This window comes from Lytechinus variegatus, chromosome 9 (assembly GCF_018143015.1).
Source record: "Lytechinus variegatus isolate NC3 chromosome 9, Lvar_3.0, whole genome shotgun sequence".
NCBI lineage: Eukaryota > Metazoa > Echinodermata > Echinoidea > Temnopleuroida > Toxopneustidae > Lytechinus > Lytechinus variegatus.
Genome location: NC_054748.1, coordinates 14,443,487 through 14,457,965, shown reverse-complemented (window position 1 = coordinate 14,457,965; position 14,479 = coordinate 14,443,487). Strand labels below are relative to the sequence as shown.

Genomic DNA, 14,479 nt, shown 5'->3' with positions numbered 1-14,479 from the left:
TCCGTCGGTCTGGGCCCCGTCTTAAGAAAAGTTTCGATTCATCCGATCGGCCACAACTATGGAAAGCCAGCAACGTCAACACCTACATGTAAAGTAAATGAGTGTTTAGAATTTTTCCTATATATATGTATATGTTTATATATATATATATATATAGGAAAACCATTATTTACTTGACATGTAGGTGTCATATATTAATAAAATTCCATGTGCTTCTATTTGTTTACGGAGGACATTGTGCAAACTTCCCGAAGAAAAAACAAATGACATTGATGGATTTCCATATAGTTGAGGTTTAATCGTAACTCTTTATTAGACAGGGTCTGGAGTGGGTTTTGCAGTGGTGTGACTATAGCCTATTGCACCCATACCTGTACAGACGATGCCAGCGTCCTCCCGATGGTCACAATTATGAACCCAATAGTTCTTCTTCCTGCAATCCTCAAGGCTGTACTCAGAGCCAGAGCACTGAACATCATCCAGGAGGATATCTACAGTTCCTTCCCCGTATGTTGCCATAACGGGTGCAGATGATGCCTTGGGGAACCCCAACATTCTGCAGACGACATGGGCGTCGTTCAGATCCCAGCCATCGTCGCACACGGTTCCCCAGGTTCCGTTGTATAGTATCTCAACGCGACCCGAAGAATTGTTAGGTCCTTGCACCAGCCGAGCCTCAAGATAGCGCTCTATACAGAAAGAAAAGAGTTGCAACAATGCATATTTCAACATCCAGCAGTCACACATTTTATTAGGATAAATATTATGGTACGTTATTTCAAGATCGATTCGCATGCAGTATGAGCTGACAAATCCTTTACAGAAAGAATAGATCCCGAAAACTAATTATGTAAAGGAAAATATGCCATGAACACATAATATTTTATCTTGCCTGAAAGGGTATCTTCTCCCCAATTATATAAACCATATTTATGTGGTATGTGTTAACGTTTGGACAATCAGAAGGAACTGTAATTTAAATTTCGATTTACACGAAAGTAAGGCATTGCTGCAATGGATGAATCAAGATGTCAATGATGTTATAATCCTTCATGAGTTAGTAAACACATTTTCTCTTCAATGAAATCATCTTGAACATTGATACTAAAAGTGTTTATTAAATAATTGTAATGTTAATTATTGGAAAGGAGTTTTGAAATTGATTATAATGCAACCCTTGTAGAATTATGACTCTTGCTTTCATTAATTGCTTTACTCTGGTGCAAAACAAGAGCAACACCACTGTAAAGTAAGTCTACTGATAAGCGTTTTTATGACATACCACATGAATAGGGTACAGTGTATCAAATAATTTGGGAGAAGATACTCTTTAAGTTGGGGGTGTTTCACACAGATTTAAGTATGACTTAGAGTCGCACTTAAATGCCTAGTTGCGCGCAGTATAAAAGGCATGACAGCATTGGTCAGTTCATGCCAAGAGGACGCGCACTACTGCGTATTGATCAATAAGATTGCGCGTTGCATATCATGTACGCGTCGACATTTACGTGCGACCTAAGACATGCTTAAATCTTTGTGAAACACCCCCCCCCCGGTCATATTACTTTTCCCTTATGTTGGGGATATATGAGGTGTCAAGACTATTTTTTTATTCACACGACACGATATACACTCAACAAAAAAAAACACTTATAAAAGTTAAAATATTCCATATAGATATTATTTTGATTAAAGGCAAATTATTGTACGTCAACATGACCAGACAATATTCCTCTTCAAGTATTACATGACATTTTCATGAGAACAGTCATGCATGGGTGGTTAAATGCTTTAAACAATAGCGATGTCACGAAAACAAAATTGCAAGAAATGGACCATTCACATGCTAATGATCATGGCTATCCTGTAGGCATACATTCAATAATTTCAACAGGTTGTTCTCATTTGAATTGAATGCTTGAGGATGCATTATTAGATATCATACTGGACGAGGAATAGTGTTTGGTCATGTTGACATACAATAATTTGCCTTAAATGAAATCTCTAAATGGAATATTTAACTTTCAGTGTCCAAGAACTTTTTTCCCGAGGGTATATATATATATATAATTATAATAATAATAAACATGTATTTACAAATTAAAATACGTCAATAGAATAATAATGTCTCGAAGAAGTTCTTTGTTAGGAGTTGTGAAATATATATCAAAGATAACAGAAATAGGAAATGAAAATGAAAGTCAACAGTACCATAAACGATTTTCTAGAACAGTGTGAATGTGGAATACCATATTTTACAATAACTATTTAAAACCTCTTTTTTAAATATACCCTTTTCTAAATAAAAGCTCAATAGTTTATCACTGAAAAATGGGGGGGGGGGGGCAATGAATGATAATAAACTTCTGAGCTATGGACTTCCATGGATAATACACAGTAAACAAACATATATATACAACGCTGTTTACCATATGAACCTTACAGTAATTCTTTAAAAAGTTTAAACAAGTGTTTAAATCTTAAGCAACAAAGTTTCATTTTCAATTTCTAATCTTCAATATATTAAACATGATTGTTTAAACGAATAAACAAATACTCTAAGGCTTATATAGTAAACAGCGTTGAATAGAATCTTGAACACCGTTTTTACCATGTTTACTGTGTAATGCGACTAAAATGTGTGACGTCATATCTAATTTAATTGTTCTTTTATCAAGTCTATCAGTAGATCATGTACTTTTAAAGTAATATTTTATTACCAAGTCAATTCGGAAAGTAAGCACATTTCGGAACTTGTATGGCTAGGGTTCCATACACGAATAATTACCTTCAGTGTTTATCATCAGTTTGTAAAAGCAAAGTTGAGAAATGGAGGGTATATATATATATATAATTATTATTATTATTATAATAATAAACATGTATTTATAATATACAAATTAAAAGACGTCAACAAAATAATAATGTTCGAAGAAGTTCTTTGTTAAGAGTTGTGAAATGTATATCAAAGATAAAAGAAATAGGAAATGAAAAGGAAGGTCAACATTAACGTAGCATAAACGAATTTCTAGAACAGTGTGAATGTGGAAAACCATATTTTACAATAAATACTTACAACCCCTTTTTTAAATATATCTTTTTCTAAATAAAAGCTCAATACTTTATTTAAAACAACACAAGAATTGGAATACCATATTTTACGTAAGATATTTACAACCTCTTTTTTAAGACAAATCTTTTTCTAAATACAAGCTGAATATTCTATTTAAAAAAACAGCACAAGAATTGACTTTCGATTAAAGGGCGATCAAGAGAATTTTAAGAAAGAAGTGGCAAACAAGAAAGAAGTATCCTTCCATTAGATTAGACATTAAAATAAGTGATAGAATCAATAAGAAACTAATTCAATTTCCTGTATACTGAATGACACTTTTAATGTACCATCAGTTTTCATTGCAATACCTTACCCGCTACCGGGCTATTAGTTATTCAAAATTTGGCATTGTTTGTCTGTGCGGAAACCGGTCATAGATTTGGGCTTTCCGCGGGGCTGCCCCAAACTCTCTACATTTCTTTTTATAAAACAAAAGAGGAAAAAACAGATTTCCGATATGGGTAACATATATACGCATAGATAGGCTATGAAAACATATGGAAATTTAACATAGCTGTCAAACTTTCATTTCTAAACAATGATAGAGGCGTCGGTAAAAAAGGGATTTTAGTTTGCTTCAGTTGCAGATAGTGATTATCTCCATAAGAAGGAGGGAGGGGAGCTACCCAACTATTATATTACATGTTAGAACTAATTCACGCCCTCCATTAAAGTTGTGTGTAAAATATACGTTAAGTGACATACTTTTCTCCTAGACAAAATCGATTATAGCCTTTTTTTTCTTGTAGATCAAATAATCTCTTCTCATGCTTTTCACTCTTGTGCAAAATCACTTTTCCCTCAGCATGACCGTGTCAGAGAGAGGAATAAAATGTGTAAAATAAACAAAAATGAATAAAAATGAGTGAAAGGTGTTACATGTATATATATTAAGACTAAAGAAACTTATCACTGAAAGGGGGGGGGGCAATGAATGATAATAAACTTCTGAGCTATGGACTTCCATTGATAACACACAGTAAACAAATGTGCAAAATGAACAAAAATAAACAAAAATCAGTGAGATGTGTGTAAAAACATATATATATATATATATATATATATATATATATATAATGTATATGTATATATATATATATATATATATGTTATATGTGTGTGCATGTGTGTGTGTATGCATATATATATATATATATATATATATATATATATATATATATTACTGTAAGGTTGGATATAGTAAACAGCTTTGTATGTTTTTTACTGTGTATTGTCAATGGGAGGAAGTCTATAGCATTGGCGATATCAACATTTAGATGCTCAGAACTGTATTATCATTCATTGCCCCCTCCTCTTTGAATTATAAGTTTCTTTAAACTTTTTATATGTGTATATATATATATATATATATATACATACATACATTTAAAAAGATTAAAGAAACTTATCATTCAAAGAGGGGGGGGGGCAATGAATGATAATAAAGTTCTGAGCATCTAAATGTTGATATCGCCAATGCTATAGACTTCCTCTCATTGACAATACACATTAAAAACATACAATGCTGTTTACTATATCGAACCTTACAGTAATTGTTAAACAGTTTAAACAAGTGTTTAAATCATAAGCAACAACGTTTTCAATTTTCACTTTCTAATCTTCAATAAATCAAACATGATCGTTTAAACGGTTAAACAAATAATGTAAGGTTTATATAGTAAACCGCGTTGTATAGAATCTTTAACTGTTTAACGGCGTTTTTACTGTGTAATGCGACTAAAATGTGTGACGTCATATCTAATTTAATTGTTCTTTTACCAAGTCTACCAGTAGATCATGTACTTTTAAAGTAGCATTTTTTTACCACGTCAATTCGGAAAGTAAGCATATTTCGGAACTTGTTTGGCTAGGGTTCTATACACGAATAATTACGTTCAGTGTTTATCATCAGTTTGTAAAAGCAAATTTGAGAAATGGAGGGATTAACTCAAAAGCAGGATTTATTGGATATGAAATCTTTAAACAAATAGGCTTCGATGGGGGGTCAGATAATCCAGTTTCAAAGTAATAAGGAATTGTATCACTTCATTCTTGTAAGAGCAAAATGTTTGTTCTTTGGTATTTCGATTCCAAGTTGTTGAAGTCCATGTTAAGGCAATGCAAGCCAGAATTGTCAATACAATCTGTTTATCGTTTATTATCCAGACAAACCAAAAACAAAAAATACTTTTGTACTAGAATAAGAAACAACTTTCCGAGATGACCAATTTCTTTATTTTAGGAATATGTGGTTACAAGAAAACGATACGTGCTCATCTCATATCTCAAGTGTTCTTATTGGTCTGTCAAATCATCTTATGAGTTTATAAGGACACTTCCGACTGAAAGATTTGGTTACTTTCATTTCTCATTTGAGGCTGATAAACATGATATGTAGTCATGCACTTAATCGGATTGCACGTTCTCCCTTACTTTATTATATCATGTACTACATGAGAACCTCATGCACTTTCTTATTTTTTCGACGCCAAATTCCGTGTTTAAATTGTTACAGTCACACCAACGAAACCGACTCCAAACCGACCGATGTTATGTCATTCGAAGTAACGTAATAGTTTTGATCGGTTTGGTGTCAGTTTCATTCGTGTGACAAAGGCATTACATCCAGGATGCACTTTCAGGATTCGATAAAGCTTTTGGCAATTAAGTTGATAGTAATAGTCACGTGATACGATTAGGTGTTCACAGTATAAGGAACACAGAGATTTAGGGGTTTTTTTAAGGGAAATGATTAGCAGCCTCATAGATTTTACCATTTATATATATATATATATATATATATATATATATATATATATATATATATCAGCAGCAATATCAAACTTTCGTGTTTCTGAACATACGCTGGTAATGATACTCGATGATGTTTCTCTTTAAGCCTATTCTCTTGATAATCACAAGGCCATTTATTTTGTTTATCATTTCAACATTTTCCCATAAAATATTTTCGTAACATTAAGCCAACATTCATCATCACGGTCATAACACATTCATATTGTTTTTGTGCAGAGATCGGAACGAGGAAATACCTCCTAGAGTTCAATTTGCTTAGCGACATTTCACGAGAGAGCTTTGTCATTGGTTTTAGCCGACTGGTCAGCTATTAGCCAATCAGATGGATTGATGTCCAGTATAACATGTGTCGGTGAAAAGTCAATGTCAAAACTATTCATGAAACGCTCCCCCGATCAGGGAAGCAATGTAGTAGCGTCATATATAAACCCCTCAAAAAAAGTTCTGCAACTCAAGTTTGAGTGCTAATAAATTTCTTAGGGTGCCATCATCATATGTAAAAGTGGTATCATTGAAAGTATGACCATTCCTCTTTACGATTATGTGTCATTTGTAATGCTATGTAATCATGAAATACACAGACATGATAAATATGCAGCATTGTAAAAAAATGAAACGTTGCAAAATTCGTTGCCATGTCATTTTTGAGTTCTGAAACTGCAAGTTTGAGTGCTAATAAATTTCTTAATGTGCCATTATCATGTGTAAAAGTGATATCTTTAGAAAGCATGATTATTCTTCTTTACAATCATGTGTCATTTGTAATGCTAGTGTTATGAAATATACAGACATGATAATACGCAGCAATGTTAGAAATTGAATGTTGCAAAAGGGGTCGTTTCTGATAGCGAATTTCCAATTGTTTCGAGAATGGACCGAGTGCATTCACTGTCACCTGTATCATGTGTATGGTGGAAATTCTATAGTAATGAAGACTCTAGTTAGAAATCAATGCATTTTGCAACATTTCACTTCTGACTTTTCTCAATGTTCAGGGTGACTCCATGTTCCATGATTACATAATCACAGCAAATGGCATGTCATTGTAAAGAGGAATAATTCAGCTTTCCAATGATACCAGTTTCATTTTTTATACTTCATTAACAAAAAAGATATCATCCCCAAAAACTCAGTAGCAAAACTTTATTGAGGGGTTTATATATATTATTAGATAAAAATGAGATGAGAAAATGGCAGCCTTTCCCTAAACACGAGACAGAGCACAGCATCCCACAGTATGGACCAGACTGTGAAACAACGTTCACACTATTTAATGTGAACATTTTAATAATGGGAATTACATTTTCACAAAGTCCGGTGTATGAACACACAGTGAACACTCACACTGTCGAGGTGTCCACAGTGGGGGTAAACTCCGTTCACACTGTCTAATTTGAACATTTTAACATGTATGAATCATATTTCATGAGTCCCCTGGCGCCCTGCCTCTCCCTAGTGTGACGTCCAAGATCACACACACACCCATATATATATATATATATATATATATATATATTATATATATATATGTATATCCACATTGACCTATCAATCTAGCATCTTTGAGCTATGCTTTTTAAAATTTTAGGCATATTGTGACATGGGACATACTATATATTCACTACTGAAAGAAACTTACTGTATGCGTGGTATGCCCACTATGCTTATACTTTGCTTATGTGTAAAAGTGCGTTTGGAAAATATTTCAAGGTACATGTACGCGTTCTTGGTAAAAATGATAAATCAAATTGAACTTGTAATCAAAGAGGAATAGTCCTTACCTGAGCTTCTTGTAGATGGAATCCAAATTTCTGGTTGGTACACTGGCCAATCTACGATCAAAATATAGATTAACCATTTTCATGTTATTATGATAATATATTACTTACATGTATATATACGCTTATAGCTGATTTTATCAGGAATTAACGCGCACTCTGCTATAAAGCAGCATAAATACCCTAGCACAAACTTGACACAGGTCTGCGTACTCCTATCCGAATATAATACGATTGGACAGAGTAAATTAAGAAAAAAAAACATAGTTGCGTCAAGAATAACAGTTAAAGGTACTGTTTAACTTTGTGAGCAGCCGATTGAAAAAAATTCTCAAACCAAGATGAAACATGTGTTCAAGTGCATGTATTAGAAGTTTATGGGATGAAATTAAGATGGTGTTTCCGGCCACTTTAAATTTAAATTTTTGAAGCACTAAATAATTATTTACGAACGCAATTTTTTCTGGGCTTCATTTTTGTAACATATCACAGACACAGGTGACAAGCATGACAAGTGTGACCTTCTAGCTCAGAATTTTTAAAGGTCAAACCAATGTTAATCAATCACTTTAAAAGTCAAAGACTTGGCATGTTTAGTGTCGATTAATTGGTCTTAAGAACAGAAGCTTATTATATCACCCCCTCTTCTTATTTTTTTGCTTTTAATCATTTACTGGCCTAACACGAATACTGTGTGGGATCATAACTTCTGACATTTATTAGACCTATGTAACAATTACCCTGAAATAATAAATTATTGGTTTAAAATATGATGAAAATAAGAAAAATTATTATTCCTAACAATTTACTTTGGAAAGGTGTAAAGAATCTAAAGAATAATTTATTTGTGGAAACCGCTTTGTACGAGGAGGACAAGTCAGACAGAACAGAAAATTTGAGACAGTAAAAATAGGACTAAATACCTTGCATAAAATTACCCTTTTTACTCTCAATTGGACGGATATGAAATAAATCCATTCTTACTGTGGTTATTCTAATTTTGGATTTATTGTTTGAATTTCAAATATTTAAGCTTCAGGAGGGCACTACAAGCTGAAAATGATATTAGTATGAGTAAGTCCTATTTTCAACATTCTTGGAGGACAAAATCCAAATAAACGTAATTTCATGCAATGAACATTATACACACACACACACATACATATATATTACATACATATACACTGTTAAAAAAAACCCTGATTTTACAGAAAAATAAAAGAAGATTTTGCAGAAAGCAATACCAGAATCATTCTGTAAATTCATGAAACAGGAATTTTTCTACAATTTAACAGAACAGGTCTGTTAGAAAAAGGGGAAAAGAGTGTTTTATTTAAGGAAATTTGTAAAATTACATACACCAAATACCAATTTCCTGTAAGATTACGCAATCTGGTAAGATTACAGGTGTTCTCGAGACTCTGCTGCAGGAACTTATTTTATTTTAAAGATAAATTTTCTAACAGTGTATGCTATATATGAAGTATATAGGCAGATGGCATACGTAGAAAAAACTGTTCACAAAAATAATGCAAAATTTTGAATTGCCATACATTTCTGACATGTTATACAATTTTGATGAAATGTTCAAATTTCTATTCATCTTCTCAATCCATACAATTTTCAGAGTGGTGTATCCCTTTTTTATTCATGTTATTACGTTTAGTTCGTCTCCTGAAATTTTGAGTGTACTATAGTGTATAGACATTGAATGAAACATGATTACGAGGGAAAGGGCGACAACGTACACTGTCTACTATGTGAACCTTACAGTTGCGCTTTAAACGGTTTAATTATGAGTTTATAATATTAATCAATAAAGGTTCTTTTAAATATTTAATTCTAGGTGAATTATGCATGGTTGTTTAAATTGTTAAACAGCTACTACAAGGTTCATATAGTAAACAATGCTTTAATGTGTAAAGCATTCTTTAAACAGCATACAGCTCAGGGATCAGATGCTGAAGGTAAAAGGAATTCCACCATCGAAAGTTCGAAAGTACACTAATAATTGGATGATGTTCCAAGAAGAATACAAATGTACATCAGTTTATATTTTATACCATTAACCGGTCCTTACCTATTTCGATTGCGCTCCAACTCCAGGTCACATCTTCCTCTTCTTCGGTAGCTATAGTTGACGCACAATAGATATAAGGAAGAAGAATAATCAGGGAAATCAAAATTTTACCCCACTCAGCCATGTTGTTACATGGATGCTATAATTGCGTGGAGAGTACTATCAACTGCAGGGCAATAGTTTGATGAGAAGTATCACGATCAGGGTCGAGGGGTTGGTCATGTGATCAAAGAAAACATGATACGACGTGTACTTCCTTAATCTACTTACACACTGGTGTAGGCTAAACCTTGAGAACCATGTGCCATGGAATTATCAATAATAACAACCCAAAAATGTGATAAGCTACGGAAATCCGTGATTAAGATTGATTGTCAGCATTTTTTTTTGAGGGGGGGGGGGGCAAATCAGAGGGAACACTGTCGTTGATAATCCAAACTAGCGCATAGATCCTCTGACGAAATTTTTTTCTGTACTCATTTTGATTTTTTTTCTTTCTTTCTTTTCCTCATTCAGAGGCACTTTATTCTTAATTTCCTTTTTAATTTCAATAATTTATTTCGAGACACAGTGCATATAGAGTTACAAAACAATTTACATTATATACATGCAGTAGACATCAACTATTTAATCTAAAATGTAATCAAGATGAAATTTCTCTATAGGGTTAAAGCTCTTTGAACATTTGAATTAAATGACATTGAATTTCAATCGCCATTTTACATTTAAAAAATCTCTTTCTTAAACTCATACCAAATTGAATATTTATGATAAAACGCATTTGCATCTTATACATGACACAGTATTTTTATATTTCATACCGTGCAAATATATTTTAAAAAAGTTAGCCGACGTAATATTGCGATTGTTATTTTTTTTCAAATTAAAAACCTCGTTTCATTAATAGGAATTGTCATTTTAAACATAAATTGCAAATAATTTTTTATCTTTATCAAAAAATTGGTAACAGGATTACATTCTATCATAATATGAACAAAAATATATTCTGCTTCACAATACATACAGGATGTGTCATTAGCTACGACGGAGCTACGACCTCTGACGAATAGAATCTAGCACAAAATAGCCCTTAACAGTATTTTCGGGGCGAGGCGGTACTCGAATCTGTATGTATACATCCGCAATCCGGGGGGGGGGAGGTGCGGAAAGGGGGTTCAAGCTGAGACCTGTAATGCCCCTGATGCATTAATGGGCTTCTAACCCCCCCCCCCACAAAAAAAAATAAAATAATAATAGTAATAAATAAATCAAATAAATAAATAAATAATTAAATAAAAATAAATAAATGAATAAATAAATTTTAAAAAGGAAAAAAGGGAGAAGGGGATCAAGGACATGGAAGAATGATGCAAAGCCAATAAAGAAGGGTTTATTTTTCAAATAACTCCATGAAGCTTAGCGAACTCAGCTTACTAAGACTTTTGTCACATGCACTGAAAGAGGGTGAATGTATGAGACCTTTTTAGACATTTTCCCCTCAAACACTGTTCCTGTCATATTTTGGAGTAAGTATATAGGCATCAACTTTTTCACAGATTTTTTTTTTACTAAAACATTAAATACCTAAATAACATGAAAAAAATTAACGTCAAGGCACACAAACACTGCTTTCAGTTTGAGAGCCTCTTTCGAAAATGGAGAAAGGTCGGAGGAGTTCCACAAAAATAGAGTCAATTCTAAAAGCCGCACTTACATTGTAAGTATGACGCGCACATGATAATTAACGTGTACTGGCATTGGTTAATACGCGACTTAACGGGCGTCTCTGATCATGATCTGACCAATGCGATGAGGCGTGATATATCACGTGCAATTTGGTAATTTAAGAGCAATGTTCTTATCCGATTTGTATCTTTGTGAAACACCCCCTGTGTATACTTACTTTCACAAATCGCCCCAGCATCCTCCGAATGGACACAGTTATGAACTCCGTAGTCGTTCTTGCTGCATTCTTCAAGGCTGTTCTCAGACCCACGACACCAGACTTCGTCGAGGAGAATGGCCCCGGTCCCTGGGCCATAACTGGCCATGACTGGGGCGGAGGAGGCCCTGTAGAAGCCCACCATTCTGCAGACGACATGGGCGTCGTACAAATCCCAGCCGTCGTCACATACGGTGCCCCAAATTCCATTGTAATTCACCTCAACGCGACCAGAGGTATTGTCTGGTCCATCCACCAACCGAGCCTCAAGTGGTGGCAATCCTAATAACAAAGAAAGAAAGAGGGCGGGAAAGAAGTGAGTGGGAATATATATATATATATATATATATATATATATATACACTCAGCAAAAAAAGTTATTGGACACTTTACAAGTTAAAATACCTTTACCTGTAAAAAAATACCTTTACCTGTAAAAACCTTTACAAGTTAAAATATTCCATATAGATATTTGATTAAAGGTAAATTATTGTATGTCATAATGGCCGGACAATATTCCTCTTCCAGTATGACATGACATTTTCATGTAAACAGTCATGCATGGGTGGTTATATGCTTTAAACAATAGCAATGTCAATAAAAGACAATTGCAAGAATGGATCAATCAGTGCATGGCTGGTTACAGGCATTTAACAATAGCAATGTCAGTAAAAGGAAATTGCAAGAAAATGATCAGCCATTCTTTCAGTTGTGAAAGTTTATATGGCATTAATATCCCTTGAACGATAAAAGCAAACTTAAAGTCGAATACCACTCTAAAAGAGAAGAGAAAGTAATCCAACTTGGATGCATCACTATTCAACTGGAATTCTAAGTCAAAGTTAGTCAATGAATTTCAGATCCGATAGTTGGTGCAGTGACAAATCGCCTTCTCAATGCAAGCATCTTTAACCTCCTATCTTATGCAGGGGTGGCGGCCCTAGGTCGACCACTCCTAGGGCGGTCTCTGATTTCATCAGTAGCCAGATACCGCTGGTATTGAAATTGTTGTTGGTGAAACTTGGAAATATCGAGCCACTAGTATTCATGACTGCCCAGAATGCATTCCTATTGCCCTTGCACGCTCTTGATTAGAAAGTGAGTGTCCAAATGATCCATCTCATTATGCATCTCATGATGCATCCCTAAGCATTTAATTCAAATGATAACCACCTATTGAAATTGTTGAATGTATGCCTACAGGATGGCCATGATCATTATCATTTGAGTGGTCCATTTCTTGCAATTTTCTAATACTGACATTGCTATTGTTTAATTAAAGCATTTAACCACCCATGCATGACTGTTCACAAGAAAATGTCATGTCATACTGGAAGAGGAATATTGTCCGGTCATGTTGACATACAATAATCAAATATCTATATGGAATATTTTAACTTTTATAAGTGTCCAAGAACTTTTTTTGCTGAGTGTATATGCACATATAGAACATTATAACTTTTAATTTTGGTGAAATTCAAAGCTCGATAGAAAAACTAATTAATGTTATTTTTCAAAAATTCGAAAAATTAGAAATTAGATCAACTTTGTGCAAACACTAGCAAAATGTGGTAAGAATGACATTGATTTCATTATTGTGGAACGTCCTTACTCATTAGTCTACTATCAATACGGTCTAATTTCCGATTCTGATTACCTTTTTAGTCTACACTAACACTTGATCTGATACCAAATTAATCTCAATTTTGTTGATCCCAATGGCAATCTGCTTTAAGTTCTACGGCGTGTAGTGAATCTAGTTTTTATTAGTATTTCAAATTAAACTTAGTTTCAATATCTCTTAACCCGGGTGTTAACCTCTCTATATAGACAAGTGGTGTAGGACAAAGGTGATATCACTCAAAGTGGCTAAAGTCTATACATGCAGAGAAATGGCAAATGGTGAAAACGGTTCTTACCTATCTCGGCAGGAGTCCAAACTGTGGTCGCATAGTCATCTTCCCCGAAAGCTACAGTTTGTAAAAAAAATGATATGAATGACGAATTATGAAAAACGAAACGTCGCCCCACTCAACCATGTGTATGTTTACTATGTGTTTGCAGGTCACCAAAGAGAGTACTATCACTCTTGTAACCATTGATTTCCTAACACATTCCATGATGTGGTAACTGCAGTGCAATAGTTTTTGGTCACGTGAGCAAAGAAAACACACTTCCAGGGCCGTCACCAGCTTTTTTCTAAGGGGGGGGGGTGCTTTTTATGAAAAAAAACACAAAAACACAAGAAACAACGTATTAACTCAATTGCATGCAGTTATATAGCCCGCCGGCCAGAATGGATATAGAAAGTACATACTGGTCAACATGCCTATTGGTCCTCAATGCAGTTTCGGTGTCTGCGTGTCTTTTTTTTTTTTTTTTTGGGGGGGCCCTGACTTCCTTCATCAAATTCCTACTAGAAAGAACACCGTGTGCCACAGTGTGTTAACAGTGTGAAACACAATTTGAGATCACCTTCACACTGTCAAATGTGAGCATGTCGACAGGTGTGGATCACAGATTCATATAGTCCACCGTGCGAACACGCTGTCAATAGTCACACTGTCGTGCTGTCCACAGTCTGAAAATATTTTCACACTGTTGAATGTGGGATTTTTAACCGTGTGAATATTTTTTTTCACCTAGTCCTCTATGTGAACACATTCTGACTACACTGTGTCGCGCTGTTTTCTTTCGAGTAGTGATTTTCCCTCCATTCAATAACGGTGTTTTTTTCACAAAACTAAAGT

The 14,479-nt window shown here is 34.2% G+C and overlaps 1 protein-coding gene across 1 annotated transcript in view; it reads right to left on the bottom strand.

The window, feature by feature from the left end:
- Positions 1 to 14,056, bottom strand: part of LOC121421827 — a 37,842-nt gene extending 23,786 nt beyond the window's left edge. The window contains exons 1-6 of the mRNA XM_041616628.1: positions 14,047 to 14,056; positions 13,649 to 13,699; positions 11,691 to 12,011; positions 9,788 to 9,838; positions 7,711 to 7,761; positions 372 to 689 (exon numbers count right to left, since the gene is read on the bottom strand). Of these exons, the coding sequence (XP_041472562.1) occupies positions 372 to 689; positions 7,711 to 7,761; positions 9,788 to 9,838; positions 11,691 to 12,011; positions 13,649 to 13,699; positions 14,047 to 14,056 (802 nt within the window). The remainder of the gene's footprint in view (positions 1 to 371; positions 690 to 7,710; positions 7,762 to 9,787; positions 9,839 to 11,690; positions 12,012 to 13,648; positions 13,700 to 14,046) is intronic.
- Between the last annotated feature and the right edge of the window lie 423 nt (positions 14,057 to 14,479).